At 45.6% G+C, this 26,550-nt stretch overlaps 1 protein-coding gene across 3 annotated transcripts in view; it reads right to left on the minus strand.

Annotated features, from left to right (window-relative positions):
• The window catches only part of LOC110498297 (vam6/Vps39-like protein), a 61,872-nt gene that overhangs the window by 18,616 nt on the left and 16,706 nt on the right, over positions 1-26,550 (minus strand). For 2 of the 3 annotated variants that reach the window (XM_090211720.1, XM_090211719.1), the window contains exons 10-18: positions 18,030-18,150; positions 16,828-16,948; positions 14,273-14,402; positions 12,186-12,328; positions 8,963-9,103; positions 7,511-7,652; positions 2,429-2,515; positions 1,878-1,951; positions 1,445-1,661 (exon numbers count right to left, since the gene is read on the minus strand). In XM_090211720.1, the coding sequence (XP_090067846.1) occupies positions 1,445-1,661; positions 1,878-1,951; positions 2,429-2,515; positions 7,511-7,652; positions 8,963-9,103; positions 12,186-12,328; positions 14,273-14,402; positions 16,828-16,948; positions 18,030-18,150 (1,176 nt within the window). Of the gene's footprint in view, positions 1-1,444; positions 1,662-1,877; positions 1,952-2,428; positions 2,516-4,784; positions 4,838-7,510; positions 7,653-8,962; positions 9,104-12,185; positions 12,329-14,272; positions 14,403-16,827; positions 16,949-18,029; positions 18,151-26,550 lie in introns of those variants that run through there. The other variant, XM_090211721.1, reaches the window with a different exon arrangement.

Consider the following 26,550-nt stretch of genomic DNA (forward strand, 5'->3'; position numbering starts at 1 on the left):
GACGGTAGTGATGGTAGTGAGGGTAGTGACGGTAGTGAGGGTAGTGACGGTAGTGAGGGTAGTGAGGGTAGTGACGGTAGTGAGGGCAGTGAGGGTAGTGACGGTAGTGAGGGTAGTGACGGAAGTGAGGGTAGTGATGGAAGTGAGGGTAGTGATGGTAGTGATGGAAGTGAGGGTAGTGATGGAAGTGAGGGTAGTGACGGTAGTGAGGGTAGTGACGGTAGTGAGGGTAGTGACTGTAGTGAGGGTAGTGACGGTAGTGACGGTAGTGATGGAAGTGACGGTAGTGATGTGGTAGTGAGGGTAGTGACGGTAGTGAGGGTAGTGAGGGTAGTGACGGTAGTGAGGGTAGTGACGGTAGTGAGGGTAGTGATGTGGTAGTGAGGGTAGTGACGGAAGTGAGGGTAGTGACGGTAGTGAGGGTAGTAATGGTAGTGATGGTAGTGATGTGGTAGTGAGGGTAGTGCCGGTAGTGACGGTAGTGATGTGGTAGTGAGGGTAGTGACGGTAGTGAGGGTAGTGACGTTAGTGACGGTAGTGAGGGTAGTGATGTGGTAGTGAGGGTAGTGACGGTAGTGAGGGTAGTGATGTGGTAGTGAGGGTAGTGACAGAAGTGAGGGTAGTGATGGTAGTGATGGAAGTGAGGGTAGTGAGGTTAGTGACGGAAGTGACGGTAGTAGTAGTAGTAGTAGTAGTAGTGATTGTAGTAGTGGTAGTAATAGTAGTAGCGGTTGTAGTAGTAGTAGTGGTAGTAGTAGTAGTAGTAGTAGTAGTAGTGGTAGTAGTAGTGGTAATGGTAGTAGTGGTATTAGTAGTAGTGGTATTAGTAGTAGTAGTAGTAGTAGTAGTAGTAGTAGTAGTAGTAGTAGTATTAGTAGTAGTAGTATTAGTAGTAGTAGTAGTGGTAGTAGTGATAGTAGTATTAGTAGTAGTAATGATAGTAGTAATAGTAGTGATAGTAGTAATAGTAGTAATAGTGGTAGTAGTAGTATATTAGTGATAGTAGTAGTAGTAGTAGTAGTAGTAGTAGTAGTAGTATTAGTAGTAGTAGTATTAGTAGTAGTAGTAGTGGTAGTAGTGATAGTAGTATTAGTAGTAGTAATGATAGTAGTAATAGTAGTGATAGTAGTAATAGTAGTAATAGTGGTAGTAGTAGTATATTAGTGATAGTAGTAGTGGTAGTAGTGATAGTAGTATTAGTAGTAGTAATGATAGTAGTAATAGTAGTGATAGTAGTAATAGTAGTAATAGTGGTAGTAGTAGTATATTAGTGATAGTAGTAGTAGCAGTAGTGGTAGTAGTGATAGTAGTATTAGTAGTAGTAATGATAGTAGTAATAGTAGTAATAGTAGTGGTAGTAGTATTAGTAGCAGGTCTTACATAGTAGTAGTAGTATATTAGTGATAGTAGTAGTAGTAGTGATAGTAGTAGTAGCAGGTCTTACCCTCGGGCAGGGAGTTGAGGTACTGCTTCATGAGCCCCTGGACCCTCTCCAGGTACAGCTGAATGAGGACGTTATGGAACTCTGGCTCCGTCTCCTCCCAGACGTGTACGATGTGCTCCAGGTAGGGGATAGCCAGCTCCTTAAAGCCCTCCTTCAGGAAGTTCAGGACCTTGTCTCTGGGCAGGGTCTCTACCTCCGTCAGGTCCTCAGTGAAGATCTGGGACAGAGACACACAATATAAATACTGCGCTAATTTTCTTGTTTTATGATTTTCAGTCGGAGGGTGTTTAGAAAATGATGTATTTGTTGATTCCTTTGTTTGATCTCCAAGTGGCTCTCGATTCTGCAGTACTAAACACGTTTCAACGAGTGTGACTTCATCGAGTGCAGGGGTTTAGGGAAAGGGGTAGATTTGGAATTGAGCCAGTCTCACCTTCAGTCCGTCTTCAGGACAGATCTTCAACACCCAGGGAGAGAACTCAAAGATGATGCCTAGATTCTCCATCCCTGAGGAGAGAAAGAGAGAGAGAGAGGAGAGTGGGAGTGTGTTATAACTGTGTTCAGGTGTTCTCTGTCAGTCGAACACTAATCTGTCTGTCTGTAAAGCCTATTGTATGTCTGTCTGTAAAGCCTATTGTATGTCTGTCTGTAAAGCCTATTGTATGTCTGTCTGTAAAGCCTATTGTATGTCTGTCTGTAAAGCCTATTGTATGTCTGTCTGTAAAGCCTATTGTATGTCTGTCTGTAAAGCCTATTGTATGTCTGTCTGTAAAGCCTGTCTGTCTGTAAAGCCTATTGTATGTCTGTCTGTAAAGCCTATTGTATGTATGTCTGTAAAGCCTATTGTATGTCTGTCTGTAAAGCCTATTGTATGTCTGTCTGTAAAGCCTATTGTATGTCTGTCTGTAAAGCCTATTGTATGTCTATAAGCCAGTTCTGGATAGTTTACAACAGTGTTGACGTGGTGTGGGGAGAAACACTCACCCAGTCTCTGGAGGTACTGCACAGTCCTCTCATGCCCCTTTAGGGGAGAGTTAGCCTTGGTGGACTGGTCCAACAACACCTGTAGGGCTGGGGGAGGAAGAGGGTAGAGTTAGCCTTGGTGGAACTGATCCAACAACACCTGTAGGGCTGGGGGAGGAAGAGAGGAGAGTTAGCCTTGGTGGAACTGATCCAACAACACCTGTAGGGCTGGGGGAGGAGAGTTAGCCTTGGTGGAACTGATCCAACAACACCTGTAGGGCTGGGGGAGGAAGAGAGGAGAGTTAGCCTTGGTGGACTGGTCCAACAACACCTGTAGGGCTGGGGGAGGAAGAGGGGAGAGTTAGCCTTGGTGGACTGGTCCAACAACACCTGTAGGGCTGGGGGAGGAAGAGGGGAGAGTTAGCCTTGGTGGACTGGTCCAACAACACCTGTAGGGCTGGGGGAGGAAGAGGGGAGAGTTAGCCTTGGTGGACTGGTCCAACAACACCTGTAGGGCTGGGGGAGGAAGAGGGGAGAGTTAGCCTTGGTGGAACTGATCCAACAACACCTGTAGGGCAGGGGGAGGAAGAGGGGAGAGTTAGCCTTGGTGGACTGGTCCAACAACACCTGTAGGGCTGGGGGAGGAAGAGGGTAGAGTTAGCCTTGGTGGACTGATCCAACAACACCTGTAGGGCTGGGGGAGGAAGAGAGGAGAGTTAGCCTTGGTGGACTGGTCCAACAACACCTGTAGGGCTGGGGGAGGAAGATGGGAGAGTTAGCCTTGGTGGAACTGATCCAACAACACCTGTAGGGCTGGGGGAGGAGAGTTAGCCTTGGTGGACTGGTCCAACAACACCTGTAGGGGAGGAAGAGAGGAGAGTTAGCCTTGGTGGACTGGTCCAACAACACCTGTAGGGGAGGAAGAGAGGAGAGTTAGCCTTGGTGGAACTGATCCAACAACACCTGTAGGGCTGGGGGGGGAGAGTTAGCCTTGGTGGAACTGATCCAACAACACCTGTAGGGCTGGGGGGGGAGAGTTAGCCTTGGTGGAACTGATCCAACAACACCTGTAGGGCTGGGGGGGAGAGTTAGCCTTGGTGGAACTGATCCAACAACACCTGTAGGGCTGGGGGGGGGGGGTAGCCTTGGTGGAACTGATCCAACAACACCAGTAGGGCTGGGGGGGAGAGTTAGCCTTGGTGGAACTGATCCAACAACACCTGTAGGGCTGGGGGGGGAGAGTTAGCCTTGGTGGAACTGATCCAACAACACCTGTAGGGCTGGGGGGGAGAGTTAGCCTTGGTGGAACTGATCCAACAACACCTGTAGGGCTGGGGGGGAGAGTTAACCTTGGTGGAACTGATCCAACAACACCTGTAGGGCTGGGGGGGGGGAGAGAGTAGAGTTAGTCTTGGTGGAATTGATCCAACAACACCTGTAGGGCTGGGGGAGGAGAGTTAGCGTTGGTGGAACTGATCCAACAACACCTGTAGGGCTGGGGGGGGAAGAGAGGAGAGTTAGCCTTGGTGGAACTGATCCAACAACACCTGTAGGGCTGGGGGTGAAGAGATAGCCTTGGTGGAACTGATCCAACAACACCTGTAGGGGAGGAAGAGAGGAACGTTAGCCTTGGTGGAACTGATCCAACAACACCTGTAGGGCTGGGGGAGGAGAGTTAGCCTTGGTGGAACTGATCCAACAACACCTGTAGGGCTGGGGGAGGAGAGTTAGCCTTGGTGGAACTGATCCAACAACACCTGTAGGGCTGGGGGGGGGGGGGTTAGCCTTGGTGTAACTGATCCAACAACACCTGTAGGGCTGGGGGGGAGAGTTAGCCTTGGTGGAACTGATCCAACAACACCTGTAGGGCTGGGGGGGGAGAGTTAGCCTTGGTGGAACTGATCCAACAACACCTGTAGGGCTGGGGGGGGAGAGTTAGCCTTGGTGGAACTGATCCAACAACACCTCTAGGGCTGGGGGGGGGGGAGTTAGCCTTGGTGGAACTGATCCAACAACACCTGTAGGGCTGGGGGGGGAGAGTTAGCCTTGGTGGAACTGATCCAACAACACCTGTAGGGCTGGGGGAGGAGAGAGTAGAGTTAATCTTGGTGGAATTGATCCAACAACACCTGTAGGGCTGGGGGGGAAGAGAGGAGAGTTAGCTTTGGTGGAACTGATCCAACAACACCTGTAGGGGAGGAAGAGAGGAACGTTAGCCTTGGTGGAACTGATCCAACAACACCTGCAGGGCTGGGGGAGGAAGAGAGGAGAGTTAGCCTTGGTGGAACTGATCCAACAACACCTGTAGGGCTGGGGGAGGAAGAGAGGAGAGTTAGCCTTGGTGCAACTGATCCAACAACACCCGTAGGGCTGGGGGAGGAAGAGGGTAGAGTTAGCCTTGGTGGAACTGATCCAACAACACCTGTAGGGCTGGGGGAGGAAGAGAGGAGAGTTAGCCTTGGTGCAACTGATCCAACACCACCTGTAGGGCTGGGAGATGGAAACACACACGAGGTGAGTTACAAGACCAGGGGAGGTTTGAGGTTACAGTATCATTACGGTCTACTGAGCACAAGTCCTTGAATATTCAGGAGAACACACTCCCAATGGATTACTGTCCTGGATCTACTAGAGGTCGGAGGTCGACCGATTAATCAGAATGGCCGATTAATTAGGGACGATTTCAAGTTACATAACAATCGGAAATAACAATCGATTTTTAAATATATTTTTTAATACCTTTATTTAACTAGGCAAGTCAGTTAAGAAAACATTCATATTTTCAATGACGGCCTAGGAACAGTGGGTTAACTGGTCTAGGAACAGTGGATTAACTGGCCTAGGAACAGTGGGTTAACTGGCCTAGGAACAGTGGGTTAACTGGTCTAGGAACAGTGGGTTAACTGGTCTAGGAACAGTGGGTTAACTGGCCTAGGAACAGTGGGTTAACTGGCCTAGGAACAGTGGGTTAACTGGTCTAGGAACAGTGGGTTAACTGGCCTAGGAACAGTGGGTTAACTGGTCTAGGAACAGTGGGTTAACTGGCCTAGGAACAGTGGATTAACTGGTCTAGGAACAGTGGGTTAACTGGTCTAGGAACAGTGGGTTAACTGGTCTAGGAACAGTGGGTTAACTGCCTTGGTAAAAATCTGTCGTTCTGCCCTTGAACTTGTCAGCTTGGGGGATTCAATCTTGCAACCTTACCGTTAACCAGTCCAACACTCTAACCTCCAGCCTCTCATTGCACTCCACGAGGAGCCTGCCTGTTACGCGAATGCCTGTTACGCGAATGCAGTAGAAGCCAAGGTAAGCTGCTAGCTAGAATTAAACTTATCTTATAAAAAACAATCAATCAATCATAATCACTAGTTATAACTACACATGGTTGATGAAAAATCATAATCTGTCGACCTCTAGTATCTACACCTTTAAATTGAGACAGAGAGACAGAGAGAGAGGGAGAGGCAGAGAGGGAGAGAGAGAAACACACAGAAACCTCAGCAGCATTACATCACTACAACAGCTTGTGGCAGACTAATTAAAAACACACACTGGCCTGGCCCAAAACCAGCACTAATAGCATGAAGACAGCTATGATCTAAGAGGTATGAGGATGACTGTCCAACCACAGTGTGGGCCAGCCTCCAGTCCTGGGAGACAAACCATGGGGACTCCCGAGTTTATCTGGGAGGGATCCTTCATTCAGACAGGACACACCACAGAGAGCAGAGCTCTGGGAGGGATCCTTCATTCAGACAGGACACACCACAGAGAGAGCAGAGCTCAGAGGGATCCTGCATGCTCAGAACAACAGATGCTCTCTCTCTCTGGTTCTCCTGCATGCTCAGAACAACAGATGCTCTCTCTCTCTCTGGTCCTCCTGCATGCTCAGAACAACAGATGCTCTCTCTCTCTCTGGTCCTCCTGCATGCTCAGAACAACAGATCATATCTCTCTGGTCCTCCTGCACGCTCAAAACAACAGATCCTTTCTCTCTGGTCCTCCTGCATGCTCAGAACAACAGATCATCTCTCTCTGGTCCTCCTGCACGCTCAGAACAACAGATCCTCTCTCTCTGGTCCTCCTGCACGCTCAGAACAACATATCCTCTCTCTCTGGTCCTCCTGCATGCTCAGAACAACAGATCATCTCTCTCTGGTCCTCCTGCACACTCAGAACAGATCCTATCTCTCTGGTCCTCCTGCACGCTCAGAACAACAGATCCTCTCCCTCTCTGGTCCTCCTGCACGCTCAGAACAACAGATCCTCTCTCTCTCTCTGGTCCTGCATGCTCAGAACAACAGATCCTCTCTCTCTCTGGTCCTCCTGCATGCTCAGAACAACATATCCTCTCCCTCTCTGGTCCTCCTGCATGCTCAGAACAACAGATGCTCTCTCTGTAACACCGTCTTCTACTCTCACTAGCACAGACTTTGTAGGTCGCAGCTATTTCGGAAGGTTTTAGCCACAATGATGGTGTTGGTATGTGGTTGTTTTACCTATGCAAGTTGAATGCACTAATTCTAACTCTGGATAAGAGTGTTTACTAAATGACTAATATGTAGTGTAGTGTTATTGCTCCACATACCCCGCACGCTGTGACTGATGTCTAGCGTCGATACGCTGCATTTACACATGAAGCACAATTATTGTCAAGGGAGCCGATCTGATTGGTCAAAAGAACCATTAGTGAAGAAAAAACAAAGATCAGATTTGAGATGCCAGAGCGACAAGTCTCATTACCTTTGAAGCATGGAGGAGGAGGTGTGTTAGTGTTCATTACCTTTGAAGCATGGAGGAGGAGGTGTGTTAGTGCTCATTACCTTTGAAGCATGGAGGAGGTGGTGTGTTAGTGCTCATTACCTTTGAAGCATGGAGGAGGAGGTGTGTTAGTGCTCATTACCTTTGAAGCATGGAGGAGGAGGTGTGTTAGTGCTCATTACCTTTGAAGCATGGAGGAGGAGGTGTGTTAGTGCTCATTACTTTTGAAGCATGGAGGAGGAGGTGTGTTAGTGCTGATTACCTTTGAAGCATGGAGGAGGAGGTGTGTTAGTGCTCATTACCTTTGAAGCATGGAGGAGGAGGTGTGATGGTGTTCATTACCTTTCTGATGCAGGCCCTTCTTCTCATAGAGGATGATGAGCTCGCTGTACTTGTGGGCCTTCTTCAGGATGTACTCACTCTCCTCAATGTGACAGTGGTTATTATCCAGACGCAACAGAGGGGACACCAGGGCCACGTTGGTCTGGAGAGAGGAGACACTAGATTAACACAGGGGACACGTTGGTCTGGAGAGAGACACTAGATTAACACAGGGTCTGGAGAGAAGCACTAGATTAACACAGGGGACACGTTGGTCTGGAGAGAGACACTAGATTAACACAGGGGACACCAGGGCCACATTGGTCTGGAGAGAGGAGACACTAGATTAACACAGGGGACACGTTGGTCTGGAGAGAGACACTAGATTAACACAGGGGACACGTTGGTCTGGAGAGAGAGACTAGATTAACACAGGGGACACGTTGGTCTGGAGAGAGACACTAGATTAACACAGGGGACACGTTGGTCTGGAGAGAGACACTAGATTAACACAGGGGACACCAGGGGCACATTGGTCTGGAGAGAGGAGACACTAGATTAACACAGGGGACACGTTGGTCTGGAGAGAGGAGAGAGACACTAGATTAACACAGGGGACACATTGGTCTGGAGATAACACAGGGGACACGTTGGTCTGGAGAGAGACACTAGATTAACACAGGACACCAGGGCCACGTTGGTCTGGAGAGAGGAGACACTAGATTAACACAGGGGACACGTTGGTCTGGAGAGAGACACTAGATTAACACAGGGGACACCAGGGCCACGTTGGTCTGGAGAGAGGAGAGATACACTAGATTAACACAGGGGACACCAGGGCCATGTTGGTCTGGAGAGAGGAGAAATACACTAGATTAACAGGGGACACGTTGGTCTGGAGAGAGGAGAGAGACACTAGATTAACACAGGGGACACGTTGGTCTGGAGAGAGGAGAGAGACAGTAGAATAACACAGGGGACACGTTGGTCTGGAGAGAGACACTAGATTAACACAGGGGACACGTTGGTCTGGAGAGAGACACTAGATTAACACAGGGGACACGTTGGTCTGGAGAGAGGATAGAGACACTAGATTAACACAGGGGACACCAGGGCCATGTTGGTCTGGAGAGAGGAGAGAGACAGTAGAATAACACAGGGGACACGTTGGTCTGGAGAGAGACACTAGATTAGCACAGGGGACACCAGGGCAAATTGTTAAAAAGTTATTTATTAAACTTTGAAAATCAATGGTTTTTAATTTGGTATAAAGCGAAGTTCCGTTACCATGGAATTATCCATACGTACATGCAGGTAGCATTACAATGAAATGGGGGAGTACGTCTGAGGTATCCATACGTACATGCAGGTAGCATTACAATGAAATGGGGGAGTACGTCTGAGGTATCCATACGTACATGCAGGTAGCATTACAATGGAATGGGGGAGTACATCTGAGGTATCCATACGTACATGCAGGTAGCATTTGAGCAGCGTGGTGTCGATGATCTGCAGGAGTTTCTTCCTGCTCTTGATGGTGGGAGTCCCTTCCATGAGGGGAGACGGGGTGGACGGCTCGGAGTCGTTCAGCTGCTTCACCAGGTGGCTGCGTTTCTGGAACGCACACATTTCATTGTATTTATGGAGCCAGGATAGTCCCCTAGGTCGAGATAGTCCACTAGGGAAGGATAGTCCACTAGGGAAGGATAGTCCACTAGGTCGAGATAGTCCCCTAGGTCGAGATAGTCCCCTAGGTCGAGATAGTCCACTAGGGAAGGATAGTCCACTAGGGAAGGATAGTCCACTAGGGAAGGATAGTCCACTAGGTCAGGATAGTCCCCTAGGTCAGGATAGTCCACTAGGTCAGGATAGTCCCCTAGGTCAGGATAGTCCCCTAGGTCAGGATAGTCCCCTAGGTCAGGATAGTCCCCTAGGTCAGGATAGTCCCCTAGGTCAGGATAGTCCACTAGGGAAGGATAGTCCCCTAGGTCAGGATAGTCCCCTAGGTCAGGATAGTCCACTAGGGAAGGATAGTCCCCTAGGTCAGGATAGTCCCCTAGGTCAGGATAGTCCCCTAGGTCAGGATAGTCCCCTAGGTCAGGATAGTCCCCTAGGTCAGGATAGTCCACTAGGGAAGGATAGTCCACTAGGGAAGGATAGTCCACTAGGGAAGGATAGTCCCCTAGGTCAGGATAGTCCCCTAGGTCAGGATAGTCCACTAGTCACTGAGTCGTGGGTTCCATAGAATCAAAAACATACACACGTCATCTAACAGGGACAACACACATCATCTAACAGGGACAACACACATCATCTAACAGGGACAACACACATCATCTAACAGGGACAACACACATCACATCATCTAACAGGGACAACACACATAATCTAACAGGGACAACACACATCATCTAACAGGGACAACACACATCATCTAACAGGGACAACACACATCATCTAACAGGGACAACACACATCATCTAACAGGGACAACACACATCATCTAACAGGGACAACACACATCACATCATCTAACAGGGACAATACACATCACATCATCAAACAGGGACAATACACATCATCAAACAGGGACAATACACATCATCAAACAGGGACAATACACATCATCCAACAGGGACAATACACATCATCCAACAGGGACAATACACATCATCTAACAGGGACAATACACATCATCTAACAGGGACAATACACATCATCTAACAGGGACAATACACATCATCTAACAGGGACAATACACATCATCTAACAGGGACAGTACACATCATCTAACAGGGACACATCATCTAACAGGGACACATCATCTAACAGGGACAACACACATCATCTAACAGGGACACATCATCTAACAGGGACAACACACATCATCTAACAGGGACAGTACACATCATCTAACAGGGACAATACACATCATCTAACAGGGACAATACACATCATCTAACAGGGACAACACACATCATCTAACAGGGACAGTACACATCATCTAACAGGGACAGTACACATCATCTAACAGGGACAATACACATCATCTAACAGGGACAATACACATCATCTAACAGGGACAACACACATCACATCATCTAACAGGGACAATACACATCATCTAACAGGGACAACACACATCATCTAACAGGGACAATGCACATCATCTAACAGGGACAACACACATCATCTAACAGGGACAACACACATCATCTAACAGGGACAACACACATCATCTAACAGGGACAACACACATCATCTAACAGGGACAACACACATCATCTAACAGGGACAACACACATCATCTAACAGGGACAACACACATCATCTAACAGGGACACATCATCTAACAGGGACAACACACATCATCTAACAGGGACAATACACATCATCTAACAGGGACAATACACATCATCTAACAGGGACAGTACACATCATCTAACAGGGACAGTACACATCATCTAACAGGGACAGTACACATCATCTAACAGGGACAATACACATCATCTAACAGGGACAATACACATCATCTAACAGGGACAATACACATCATCTAACAGGGACAATACACATCATCTAACAGGGACAATACACATCATCAAACAGGGACAACACACATCACATCATCTAACAGGGACAATACACATCATCTAACAGGGACAATACACATCTAACAGGGACAATACACATCATCTAACAGGGACAACACACATCATCAAACAGGGACAATACACATCATCTAACAGGGACAACACACATCATCTAACAGGGACAACACACATCATCTAACAGGGACAATACACATCAAACAGGGACAACACACATCATCTAACAGGGACAACACACATCATCTAACAGGGACAACACACATCATCTAACAGGGACAATACACATAATCTAACAGGGACAACACACATCATCTAACAGGGACAACACACATCATCTAACAGGGACAATACACATCTAACAGGGACAATACACATCATCTAACAGGGACAACACACATCATCAAACAGGGACAATACACATCATCTAACAGGGACAACACACATCATCTAACAGGGACAATACACATCAAACAGGGACAACACACATCATCTAACAGGGACAACACACATCATCTAACAGGGACAACACACATCATCTAACAGGGACAACACACATCATCTAACAGGGACAACACACATCATCTAACAGGGACAACACACATCATCTAACAGGGACAACACACATCATCTAACAGGGACAACACACATCATCTAACAGGGACAATACACATCATCTAACAGGGACAACACACATCATCTAACAGGGACAACACACATCATCTAACAGGGACAACACACATCATCTAACAGGGACAACACACATCATCTAACAGGGACAATACACATCATCTAACAGGGACAACACACATCATCTAACAGGGACAACACACATCATCTAACAGGGACAACACACATCATCTAACAGGGACAACACACATCATCTAACAGGGACAACACACATCATCTAACAGGGACAACACACATCATCTAACAGGGACAACACACATCATCTAACAGGGACAATACACATCAAACAGGGACAACACACATCATCTAACAGGGACAACACACATCATCTAACAGGGACAACACACATCATCTAACAGGGACAATACTACACGCTGGTTTACAACCCCCCCACCCACCTGTGTCAGGTAGTCTATGAGCGCCAGGTGAGCCTTCTCCAGTTCTGCTCCAGACAGACTGGGCAAGGGGTTGGGGTAGTGCAGCTGTTTACGGTAGTCAGCGGGGAGCAGGTCTGGATACAGACCAATCACATGGGTGGGATCTGTTGGAAGGGAGAAGGTACAGCGTTACTACCACCCTCTATTCCCTGTACACTGCTGTTGACCAGAGGCTTTATATTGGTTAACATTAACTTTAATGTCCCAGATGGGACGATGGTACGCAGTACTGCTGTACACAACGTAGGTAAGGCAGCATATCTAAAGTAGCACACTACGTAGGGAAAAGGGTGCCATTAGAGACCTGACAGACCCGTTCAGGTAGTTAACGGACAGACCCGTTCAGGTAGTTAACGGACAGACCCGTTCAGGTAGTTAACGGACAGACCCGTTCAGGTAGTTAACTGACAGACCCGTTCAGGTAGTTAACGGACAGACCCGTTCAGGTAGTTAACGGACAGACCCGTTCAGGTAGTTAACGGACAGACCCGTTCAGGTAGTTAACGGACAGACCCGTTCAGGTAGTTAACGGACAGACCCGTTCAGGTAGTTAACGGACAGACCCGTTCAGGTAGTTAACGGACAGACCCGTTCAGGTAGTTAACGGAGAGGTAGTTAACGGACAGACCCGTTCAGGTAGTTAACGGACAGACCCGTTCAGGTAGTTAACGGACAGACCCGTTCAGGTAGTTAACGGACAGACCCGTTCAGGTAGTTAACAGACAGGTAGTTAACGGACAGACCCGTTCAGGTAGTTAACGGACAGACCCGTTCAGGTAGTTAACGGACAGACCCGTTCAGGTAGTTAACGGACAGACCCGTTCAGGTAGTTAACGGACAGACCCGTTCAGGTAGTTAACGGACAGACCCATTCAGGTAGTTAACGGACAGACCCGTTCAGGTAGTTAACGGACAGACCCGTTCAGGTAGTTAACGGACAGACCCGTTCAGGTAGTTAACGGACAGACCCGTTCAGGTAGTTAACGGACAGACCCGTTCAGGTAGTTAACGGACAGGTAGTTAACGGACAGACCCGTTCAGGTAGTTAACAGACAGGTAGTTAACGGACAGACCCGTTCAGGTAGTTAACGGACAGACCCGTTCAGGTAGTTAACGGACAGACCCGTTCAGGTAGTTAACGGACAGACCTGTTCAGGTAGTTAACGGACAGACCCGTTCAGGTAGTTAACGGACAGACCCGTTCAGGTAGTTAACGGACAGACCCGTTCAGGTAGTTAACGGACAGACCCGTTCAGGTAGTTAACGGACAGACCCGTTCAGGTAGTTAACGGACAGACCCGTTCAGGTAGTTAACGGACAGACCCGTTCAGGTAGTTAACGGACAGACCCGTTCAGGTAGTTAACGGACAGACCCGTTCAGGTAGTTAACAGACAGGTAGTTAACGGACAGACCCGTTCAGGTAGTTAACGGACAGACCCGTTCAGGTAGTTAACGGACAGACCCGTTCAGGTAGTTAACGGACAGACCCATTCAGGTAGTTAACGGACAGACCCGTTCAGATAGTTAACGGACAGACCCGTTCAGGTAGTTAACGGACAGACCCGTTCAGGTAGTTAACAGACAGGTAGTTAACGGACAGACCCGTTCAGGTAGTTAACGGACAGACCCGTTCAGGTAGTTAACGGACAGACCCGTTCAGGTAGTTAACGGACAGACCTGTTCAGGTAGTTAACGGACAGACCCGTTCAGGTAGTTAACGGACAGACCCGTTCAGGTAGTTAACAGACAGGTAGTTAACGGACAGACCCGTTCAGGTAGTTAACAGACAGGTAGTTAACGGACAGACCCGTTCAGGTAGTTAACGGACAGACCCGTTCAGGTAGTTAACGGACAGACCCGTTCAGGTAGTTAACGGACAGACCTGTTCAGGTAGTTAACGGACAGACCCGTTCAGGTAGTTAACAGACAGGTAGTTAACGGACAGACCTGTTCAGGTAGTTAACGGACAGACCCGTTCAGGTAGTTAACGGACAGACCTGTTCAGGTAGTTAACGGACAGGTAGTTAACGGACAGCCAGAAGCTCACCTGTGCCGAGCTTAGCGAACACCTGCATGGAGTCATCGAATCTCTTCTGACAGAACAGATTGAAGGCATAGAGATTCTGGATGTGGTGAATCTGCTGTCTCTTATCTCCTTCCACGTCATCCTTCATATTCTGGGGGAGAGAGGGATGGAGGAGGGGAAAGAGGTCATGGGGATGGAGGAGGGGAAAGAGGTAATGGGGAGAGAGGAGAGGAGAGAGGGATGGAGGAGGGGAGAAGAATAAGAGGGATGGAGGAGGGGAAAGAGGTCATGGGGAGGGAGGAGAGGAGAGAGGGATGGAGAGAGAGGCATATAGGGATGTAGTGAGTCACACCATGACAGGTCAGTATCATATCTCTGTCCCTCTGCTAACCCTCTGGTTTTTATCATATCTCTGTCCCACTACTAACCCTCTGACCTATATATTATCTCTGTCCCACTGCTAACCCTCTGACCTATATATTATCTCTGTTCCCCCTGAAAGAGTGGTCCGGATCCCCCCCCCCCACACACCCTTAAAGGAGTGGTCCGGATTTTAAAACGCAGTGTGTGAATCCATGTGGTAATGGTGGTAGTGGTGGTGTGGTGAACTTACTAAACGACTGAGAGTTTGACTGTGTGATATTAGATTGCTTCTTGTGTAAATATTTTCTGTCTGGATTTTATTGATTTGTATGTCAGTGGTAGTGGCGGTATTAGTAGTAGTGTGAGGTATCTGCATTTGTTCACTTGAGTACTAATAGTGGTAGTAGTGGCAGTAATAGTAGTATTAGTAGTATTAGTACTGGTAGTAGTAGCAGTAGTACTGGTAGTAGCAGTAGTACTGGTAGTAGTAGTAGTAGTAGTAGTAGTAGTACTGGTAGTAGTTGTAGTGGTAGTAGTAGTAGTAGTAGTAATAGTAGTAGCAGAAGTAGAGGTAGTAGCAGTAGTGTGCGATTCTGTGTTTTACATTATAGCCATTACCATATATATGATTAAATATTATCTGATGTTGGCTGTGTGAGGTGTCTGCATTTGTGCACTTGAGCATCATCATGAGATTAAACAACTGCTTGCTACATCTACTTGCCTGTTTGTGTGTGTGACAAGAACTGAGTAACATGGTGTGACCTGCATGTTGCAAAACTGTAGATAACAGCCCAGCAGATGCTTTGTCCTTGTGTTTGGATGTAACAATATTGAGCACATGGTGTGACTTGCTGTATCTTACAAAGTTGTGGTCATTTAGGTATAGGGAGGGGTGGTCATCACGAGGTTTAACTGAGATGGAAAAATACTGAACAACACAATAGCAGGAACTGAGCAACTGTTATAACTAGGCTGCGATACCAGAACAGTAAGGATCTATATATTGACGGAGGGAGGACTCCAAGAAGCGCCAAGAGGCGGGGACCCGCCTGAGCGCCTGCAATAGGCTGAGCAAGTCTAAACCACGCCCAGCCTCTACTGTGATAGACAGTTCCAACCCGTCTGTTGGCCTATCTAAGAACACTGTTTACATACATCCTGTCAGTTCCCTGTTCTGCCCTGCGTGGTGATTCAGTGAACCCGTATATACGAAAGTTGCAATTGCCATTTATTGCTTAGCTAATAAAAAATACATAGTATAAAAATCGGTGAGTCATTGTCATATTTATCCTGATACCAGATTCGAATTTACGCAACTCTAACAGTAGTAGTACTGGTAGTAGTAGTGGTAGTAGTATTTTATTAGTAGTAGTGATAGTAGTAGTAGTATTAGTAGTAGTAGTGGTAGTAATAGTAGTAGTATTAGTAATAGTAGTAATAGGACTAGTAATTGTAGTCATAGTGGTGGTATTAGTAGTAGTGATATTAGTATCAATACTAGTATTGGTAGTTGTAGTGATAGTAATAGTAGTAGTGGCCGTAGTGGTAGTAGTAGTAATAGTAGTACTAGTATTAGTAGTATTAGCGATAGGAGTAGTAGTAAAAGTGATAGTAATAGTAGTATTAGCGATAGTAGTACTAGTATTAGTAGTATTAGTGATAGTAGTAATACGCATAGTAGTACTAGTATTAGCGCTATTAGTGATCGTATTAGTAGTATTAGTAGTAGTGATAGTAGTAGTAGTAGTACCAGTGATAGTAGTAATTTGAATAGTAGTACTAGTATTAGCAGTATTAGTGATAGTAGTAGTAGTAGTAGTAGTAGTGATAGTAGTAGTAGTAGTAGTACTAGTGATGGTAGTGGTAGTAGTAGTGGTAGTAGTAGTAGTAGTAGTGGTAGCAGTAGTGGTAGCAGTAGTGGTAGTGGTAGTAGTGGTAGTATTGGTAGTAGTAGTAGTATTTGTAGTAGTAGTAGTAGTAGTAGTATTATTATTAGTAGCAGTAGTGGTGGTAGTAGTAGTAGTATTTGTAGTAGTAGTAGTATTATTATTAGTAGCAGTAGTGGTGGTAGTAGTAGTAGTATTTGTAGTAGTAGTAGTAGTAGTATTATTATTAGTAGCAGTAGTGGTGGTAGTAGTAGTAGTATTTGTAGTAGTAGTAGTAGTAGTAGTATTAGTAGTAGTAATAGTAGTGATGGGGTAATTACTCACCGCCAGTTGCAGGGCCAGTTCAAACTGCTTGTCCTGTAGTAACTGTCTGATCTGACTGGCGATGGACACAGGTACCAGGCGCCAGACAAAATGGTTGCTGGCAACGTACACTATATTAGGCCTGGGACAGACAGAGAGGAGGAGGGAACAACAAGAGAAGGGAGAGATTGTTTTTATTACGAGTGTGTGATGGTTGACAAAAACGTTCTACATCAAAAACATGGGATAGTTGATCCAGCAAAGCTATAAAATAACGACATCTGATCTGAGTAACATCTGATCTGCGTAACATCGGATCTGCGTGGCATCGGATCTGCGTGGCATCGGATCTGAGTGGCATCTGATCTGCGTGACATCTGATCTGCGTGACATCGGATCTGCGTGGCATCGGATCTGCGTGACATCTCATCTGCGTGACATCGGATCTGCGTGGCATCGGATCTGCGTGGCATCTCATCTGAGTGGCATCTCATCTGCGTGGCATCTCATCTGCGTGGCATCTCATCTGCGTGGCATCTCATCTGCGTGGCATCTCATCTGCGTGGCATCTCATCTGCGTGACATCGGATCTGCGTGGCATCTCATCTGCGTGGCATCTCATCTGCGTGGCATCTCATCTGCGTGGCATCTCATCTGCGTGGCATCTCATCTGCGTGACATCTCATCTGCGTGACATCTCATCTGCGTGACATCTCATCTGCGTGACATCTCATCTGCGTGACATCTCATCTGCGTGACATCTCATCTGCGTGACATCTCATCTGCGTGACATCTCATCTGCGTGACATCTCATCTGCGTGACATCTCATCTGCGTGACATCGGATCTGCGTGACATCGGATCTGCGTGGCATCTCATCTGCGTGGCATCTCATCTGCGTGGCATCTCATCTGCGTGACATCTCATCTGCGTGACATCTCATCTGCGTGACATCTCATCTGCGTGACATCTCATCTGCGTGACATCTCATCTGCGTGACATCTCATCTGCGTGACATCTCATCTGCGTGACATCTCATCTGCGTGACATCTCATCTGCGTGACATCTCATCTGCGTAACATCTGATCTGCGTAACATCTGATCTGCGTAACATCTGATCTGCGTAACATCTGATCTGCGTGGCAGTGGTTTCCAGTACGGTTGGTTGGATTCCCTCCTTCAGAAAACAAAAGGTACATATCTGGACAATAAATATCCTCTCACCCAGCTGAGGTGATAAATCGTGGTCTCTGTAGCTCCACACTCTGGACCAGCAGTCTGGGTTCAAAGGTCCTGATCTCCACATAGCGAGGCAGGACAGCTATGATGTAGGGGGGCTGATGTTCTGAGAGAGAGAGAGAAACACACAGAAACCTCAGCAGCATTACATCACTACAACAGCTTGTGGCAGACTGATTAAAAACACACGCTGGCCTGGCCCAAAACCAGAGAGAGAGAGAAAAGCTATGACGTAGGGGGGCTGGTGTTTTCTTAGACAGAGAGACAGAAGAATCTAATTGAAGAATCCATACAATCGAACTACTTCTGGGGATATTGGAACGTACTAAATAAACAACAACACGAAGAGTCATCTATCCAAAACAGAGATGTATGGGTAAACCACTTCGTCAAGCTTATTGTCTCAATAACAAAGAGAAAAAACATATACAGGATCAATTACAAATCTTAGAATCAGCTATTAAAAGACTACCAGAACCCACTGGATTCTCCAATTACATTGAACGAACTACAGGACAAAATACACAACCCTTAAACCCAAAAAGGCCTGTGGTGTTGAAGATATCCTCAATGAAATTATAAAATATACAGACCACACATTCCAATTGGCTACAAATTCCATTTGGCTATACTTAAACTCTTTAACATCATCCTCAGCTCTGGCATCTTCCCCAATATTTGGAACCAAGGACTGATCACCCCCAATCCACAAAAGCAGAGACAAATTTGACCCCAATAACTACCGTGGGATATGAGTCAACAGAAACCTTGGGAAAATCCTCTGCATTATCATTAACAGCAGACATTTCCCCACTGAAAACAATGTACTGAGCAAATGTCAAATTGGCTTTTTTACCAAATGACCATATGACCTTAAATGGTCCACCCACACAGACAGTGAGGTAAAGAAAGCTCAACGGCGCCTCTTCAACCGCAGGAAGCTGAAGAAATGAGTCTCGGCCCCTAAGACACTCAAACTTTCAGATGCACCATTGAGAGCATCCCGTCTGGCTGTATCACCGCCTGGTACGGCAACGGCACCGCCCGCAAACGCAGGGCTCTGCAGAGGGCGGTGAGGTCTGCAGAACGCATCACTGGGGGAAAACTACTATATACATAGAATCACTGGTCAATGTAATAATGTTTACATACAGTGTATACAGATGAGTAAAGCAGTATTTTAGTCAATGCCACTCCGACTGTCACGCTCTGACCTTAGATATCTCCGTTTTCGTTATTATTTTGTTTAGGGCAAGTGGTGACGAGAGTAGGTATGTTCGTTTTTGTATTGTCTAGGGGGTTTCGTATGTCTAGGGGTGTTGGTAGTTCTAGGTATTTGTAAGTCTATGGTGGCCTGAATTGGTTCCCAATCAGAGGCAGCTGTTTATCTCTGATTGGGGATCCTATTTAGGTTGCCATTTACCCCTTTGGTTTTGTGGGTTGTTGTTCTGTGTTTAGTGTCAGCACTCGTTTTGTATAGCTTCACGTTGTAAGGAGGAGGCGCAGCTTCACGTTCGTTTTGTTATTTTGTTAGTTTGTTCAGTGTCTCATTCATTTAATAAAGAAGAATGTACGGGTATCACGCTGCGCCTCCTCCTTACAACGTGACACCGACATTGCTCATCCTAATATTTATATATATTTCTTAATTCCATGAATTTACTTTTAAAATGTCTGTATTGTTATGAGGAAAAAGAAAAAAAAGCATTTTGCTACACACACACACTAATAATGTAGATTTGATAGAACAAGATTCTCTGTTCTGATGAAACCAAGATTGAACTCTTTGGCCTGAATGCCAAGCGTCACGTCTGCAGGAAACCTGGCACCATCCCTAAAGTAAAGCATGGTGGTGGCAGCATCATGCTGTGGGGATGTTTTTCAGCGACAGGGACTGAGAGACTAGTCAGGATGGAGGGAAAGATGAACAGAGAAAAGTACACAGAGATCCTTGATGAAAACCTGCTCCATAGCGCACAGGACCTCAGACTGGGGCAAAGGTTCACCTTCCAACAGGACAACGACCCTAAGCACACAGACAAGACAACGCAGGAATGGCTTCGGGACAAGTCTCAGAATGTCCTTGAGTGGCCCAGCCAGAGCCCAGACTTGACGAGACCTGAAAATAGCTATGCAGCGATGCTCCCCATCCAACCTGACAGAGATTGAGAGGATCTGCAGAGAAGAATGGGAGAAACTCCCCAAATACAGGTGTGCCAAGCTCGTAGTGTTATACCCAAGAAGACTCAAGGCTGTAATCGCTTCCAAAAGGTGTTTCAACAAAGTACTGAGTAAAGGGTCTGAATACTAATGGAAATGTGATATTTCATTTATTTTTTTGTGCCAAAAAAATGAAAAATGTTTTTGCTTTGTCATTAGGGGATATTGTATGCAGATTGATGAGAAATATTTTTAAATCCATTTTAGAATAAAGCTGTAACGTAACAAAATGTGGAACAAGTCAAGGGGTCTGAATACTTCCTGTATATACTGTATACATTTTTCAACCCCGGTGACCTCTTGCATTAATCCAGCCTTGATTAAAACACATTAAACTACTATTAAAAAACCTGCAATTATTAACTAACTATTATTAACTACTATTATTAACTACTATTATTAACTAACTATTATTAACTACTATTATTAACTACTATTATTAACTAACTATTATTAACTAACTATTATTAACTAACTATTATTAACTACTATTATTAACTACTATTATTAACTAACTATTATTAACTAACTATTATTAACTACTATTATTAACTAACTATTATTAACTACTATTATTAACTACTATTATTAACTAACTATTATTAACTAACTATTATTAACTAACTATTATTAACTACTATTATTAACTAACTATTATTAACTAACTATTATTAACTACTATTATTAACTACTATTATTAACTACTATTAACTACTATTATTAACTACTATTAACTAACTATTATTAACTACTATTATTAACTACTATTATTAACTACTATTATTAATTAACAAAAAGCAAAACAATCTAAAAAAACAACAACACATTCTTCAGTAAAAAGGTAATTCTAACAACTGTCTGAAATGCCCTAAAAGGCATCAATTCCTCCCATTTTAAACTGCATCGTAGATCATTCAACACGGCCCCCCCAGAACAACTGAAAGCAGATATACCCAACTCAGTGTAGATGGAAAGGGTCTGTAGAGTTATTAGAAAAAGGTCTAGTATCTCATTAAAAGACTGAAGTTTATGCAAGAGGGCTTTATAAACAACAAAAAAAAAAGTGTAATGATCTACAGTCCCTTGAGACATGTTCTCCATTTTGTTGTGTTACAAAGTGAGATTAAAATAGATGTTGTTTTTAAATTGTCAACGACCTACACAAAATACTCCAAAGTCCTGTCAAGTCGGTGGTTGATCATGGCTAGAAAGCCATTTTCAAGTCTTGCCATAGATGTAAGCCGATTTAAGTCAACACTGTTAACTGGGCCACTCAGGAACATTCCCTGTCTTCTTGGTAAACAACTGCAGTGTAGATTTGGCCTTGTGTTTTAGGTTATTGTCCTGTTGAAAGGTGAATTCATCTCTCAGTGTCTGGTGGAAAGCAGACTGAACCAGGTTTTCCTACAGCCTGTGCTTAGCTCTATTTATTTTTGCCGATGACAAACCCAGCATGCTTCAGTGTTTTCTCCAAACATAACGCTGTGTACGCTGGACAAAAAAATGAATTGCTTTGCCACGTTTTTTCTCTTGTTGCAAACAGGAAGCATGTTGTGGAATATTATTATTCTGTACAGGGTTCCTTCTTTTCACTCTGTCATTTAGGTTTGTATTGTGGAGTAACTACAGTGGTTGTTGATCCATCCTCAGTTACCTCCTATCACAGCCATTCAAATCTGTAACTGTTTTAAAGTCACCATTGGCTTCATGGTGAAATCCCAGAGCTGTTCCCTTCTTGACAAAAAATGTTTTAATTTATAAATGTAGAACATTTTCTACTAACAAAATTCCACTTTAACATTATGGGGTATTGTGTGTGTGTGTGTAGACCTCATTTTAATCCATTTTAAATTCAGGCTTCAACAACTAAATTTGTAAAAAGTCAAGGGGTGTGAATACCTTCTGAAGGCACTGTACCAAAAACTTCCAAGAGAGGGCCAGCCTACTTTCTGAAACAATGTAAATAGTCCGCTTGTCACACCCTGGTCTTAGTATTTTGTGTTTTCTTTATTATTTTGGTCAGGCCAGGGTGTGACATGGGTTATTTTATGTGGTGTGTTTTGTCTTGGGGTTTTTTGTAGGTTATGGGATTGTGGTATAGTGGGGTTCTCTAGAAAAGTCTATGGCTGCCTGGAGTGGTTCTCAATCAGAGGCAGGTGTTTATCGTTGTCTCTGATTGGGAACCATATTCTTTGAGTGTTTCGTGGGTGATTGTTCCTGTCTCTGTGTTAGTTTGCACCAGAATAGGCTGTTTAGGTTTTCATGTTACGTTTATTGTTTTTGTATTGTTCGTGTTGATCTTTTATTAAACATGTATCGGAATTACCACGCTGCATTTTGGTCCGACCCCCCTTCACCGCAAGAAAACCCTAACACCGGTGGCCATTTGATTAATTGTTCAGCAGTCTTTTGGCTTGGGGGGTAGAAGCTGTTAAGGAGCCTTTTGGACCTAGACTTGGCGCTCCGGTACCGCTTGCCATGTGGTACTAGAGCCAACAGTCTATGACTGGGGTCACTGGAGTCTTTGACTATTTTTAGGGCCTTCCTCTGACACCGCCTGGTATATAGGTCCTGGATGGCAGGAAGCTTGGCCCCAGTGATGTACTGGGCTGTACACACTACCCTCTGTAGCGCCTTACGGTCGGACGCCGAGCAGTTGCCATACCAGGCGGCGATGCAACCGGTGATGATCGGGACGACGAGGGCAATGATGTGCTCTCAATCTAAATCGGCCATAACAAAGCATAGTACGCTATGATAAACTGTGTCCCGTAGTACGCTATGATAAACTGTGTCCCGTAGTACGCTATGATAAACTGTGTCCCATAGTACGCTATGATAAACTGTGTCCCATAGTACGCTATGATAAACTGTGTCCCATAGTACGCTATGATAAACTGTGTCCCATAGTACGCTATGATAAACTGTGTCCCATAGTACGCTATGATAAACTGTGTCCCATAGTACGCTATGATAAACTGTGTCCCATAGTACGCTATGATAAACTGTGTCCCATAGTACGCTAGGATAAACTGTGTCCCATAGTACGCTAGGATAAACTGTGTCCCATAGTACGCTATGATAAACTGTGTCCCATAGTACGCTATGATAAACTGTGTCCCATGGCGTCGATACAGTGGCAGCAGGCATTTACACTGAACACAAAAATAAACACGGCAAGTGTTGGTTCCCGTGTTTCATGAGCTGAAATAAAAGATCCCAGAAATGTTCCATACTGCACAAAAAGCTTATTTGAGTCAAATGTTTTGCACAAGATAATCCATCCACAACATATCAAGATGCTGATTTAACCGTATGATCATTACACAGGTGCACCTTGTGCTGGGGGACAATAGACTGTTCTCTCAGCTTGATTAAAAATGGCGCCGACAGAGAAGTGCCTCGATTCTAGTCGTTCGGAAACTGTGCAGTATTTAGTTCAATATATTATTTCTTACATTGTTAGCCCAGAAAACCTTACATGTTATTACAAACAGAACTATTGGATATCAGAGAGACTACATTTGTTAGATATTACTGCACTGTCGGGAACTAGAAGCACAAGCATTTCGCTACACTCGCATTAACATCTGCTAGCCATGTGTATGTGACCAATAACATCTGCTAGCCATGTGTATGTGACCAATAACATCTGCTAACCATGTGACCAATAACATCTGCTAACCATGTGTATGTGACCAATAACATCTACTAACCATGTGTATGTGACCAATAACATGTGCTAATGTTATATAAATATTCATACACATAGCTCATATAAACAAAGACATTCCGTCGTAAGAACACATACACCCAGCCATAAGACTGACCCCCTCTTCCTTATATAAACACACATCTCATCTCCCTCTAACTGGCCGGTCCCAAGAGCAAAGAACTTTTGCTGTGCACCAATGGGGCCCGCTCTGGCTAGAGCAAGGCCCGCCTCCAACCCTCCGACCAGTCAAGAAGACCGAAACGACAAGACTCCACCTACTTTATTCTATGTATAAAAATGTATGTAACCATTGTATAGGCCTCTTTTTCACCTGGCTCCTTGCCGAGTTATGTGAACTAGGTCCGTGCACGTAAAACTGCGGGACAAGATATCTCTGACTCATTAAAACTGTCTTTTGTTACAACTGAAATCCACTCTGTCCAGCGTCCGTGATTTGGTCTCAACTCTCCAGTATTTGAACACAAACACTAACCATGTGTATGTGACCAATAACATCTGCTAACCATGTGACCAATAACATCTACTAACCATGTGACCAATAACATCTACTAACCATGTGTATGTGACCAATAACATCTACTAACCATGTGCATGTGACCAATAACATCTGCTAACCATGTGTATGTGACCAATAACATGTGCTAACCATGCGTATGTGACCAATAACATCTGCTAACCATGTGACCAATAACATCTGCTTAACCATGTGACCAATAACATCTACTAACCATGTGTATGTGACCAATAACATCTGCTAACCCTGTGTATGTGACCAATAACATCTGCTAACCCTGTGTATGTGACCAATACAATTTGATTTGAATAAAAGGCCACTAAATAGTGCCGTTTTGTTACACAACACAATGCCACAGATGTCTCAGGTTTTGAGGGAGCGTGCAATTGGAATGCTGACTGTAGGAATGCCCACCAGAGCTGTTGCCAGAGAACTAAGCCGCCTTTAGAGAATTTGGCAGTACGTCCAACCGGCCTCACAACCACAGATCATGTGTAACCACGCTAGCCCAAGACCTCCACATCCGGCTTCTTCACCTGATGTCACAATTGTGAACAGAGTGCCCCATAGTGGCGGTGGGGTTATGGTATGGGCAGGCATAAACTACCGACAATTAACACAATTGCATTTTTATCAAAGGTCAATTTGAATGCAGAGATACTGTGACGACAATCAGTGTGGGCACTATCCATAATACACAAGCATTAACTCCTCGGGGTGGCAGGGTAGCCTAGTGGTTAGAGCGTTGGACTAGTAACCGAAAGATTGCAAGATCAAATCCCCGAAATGACAAGGCAGTTGACCCGCTGTTCCCCTGAACAAGGCAGTTAACCCACTGTTCCCCTGAACAAGGCAGTTAACCCTCTGTTCCCCTGAACAAGGCAGTTGACCCGCTGTTCCCCTGAACAAGGCAGTTGACCCGCTGTTCCCCTGAACAAGGCAGTTAACCCACTGTTCCCCTGAACAAGGCAGTTGACCCACTGTTCCCCTGAACAAGGCAGTTAACCCTCTGTTCCCCTGAACAAGGCAGTTGACCCGCTGTTCCCCTGAACAAGGCAGTTGACCCGCTGTTCCCCTGAACAAGGCAGTTAACCCACTGTTCCCCTGAACAAGGCAGTTGACCCGCTGTTCCCCTGAACAAGGCAGTTAACCCACTGTTCCCCTGAACAAGGCAGTTAACCCACTGTTCCCCTGAGCAAGGCAGTTAACCCACTGTTCCCATGAGCAAGGCAGTTAACCCACTGTTCCCCTGAACAAGGCAGTTGACCCACTGTTCCCCTGAACAAGGCAGTTGACCCGCTGTTCCCCTGAACAAGGCAGTTAACCCGCTGTTCCCCTGAACAAGGCAGTTAACCCACTGTTCCCCTGAACAAGGCAGTTAACCCACTGTTCCCCCGAGCAAGGCAGTTGACCCGCTGTTCCCCTGAACAAGGCAGTTGACCCACTGTTCCCCTGAACAAGGCAGTTAACCCTCTGTTCCCCCGAGCAAGGCAGTTGACCCGCTGTTCCCCTGAACAAGGCAGTTAACCCGCTGTTCCCCTGAACAAGGCAGTTAACCCACTGTTCCCCTGAACAAGGCAGTTAACCCACTGTTCCCCTGAACAAGGCAGTTAACCCACTGTTCCCCTGAACAAGGCAGTTGACCCGCTGTTCCCCTGAACAAGGCAGTTAACCCACCGTTCCCCTGAACAAGGCAGCTAACCCACCGTTCCCCTGAACAAGGCAGTTAACCCACCGTTCCCCTGAACAAGGCAGTTATAACCCACTGTTCCCCTGAACAAGGCAGTTAACCCACTGTTCCCCCGAACAAGGCAGTTATAACCCACTGTTCCCCTGAACAAGGCAGTTATAACCCACTGTTCCCCTGAACAAGGCAGTTAACCCACTGTTCCCCTGAACAAGGCAGTTAACCCACTGTTCCCCTGAACAAGGCAGTTAACCCACTGTTCCCCTGAACAAGGCAGTTAACCCACTGTTCCCCCGAACAAGGCAGTTAACCCACTGTTCCCCTGAACAAGGCAGTTAACCCACTGTTC

Source organism: Oncorhynchus mykiss, chromosome 19 (assembly GCF_057628025.1).
Source record: "Oncorhynchus mykiss isolate SJ-2025 chromosome 19, ASM5762802v1, whole genome shotgun sequence".
Taxonomy (NCBI): Eukaryota; Metazoa; Chordata; class Actinopteri; order Salmoniformes; family Salmonidae; genus Oncorhynchus; species Oncorhynchus mykiss.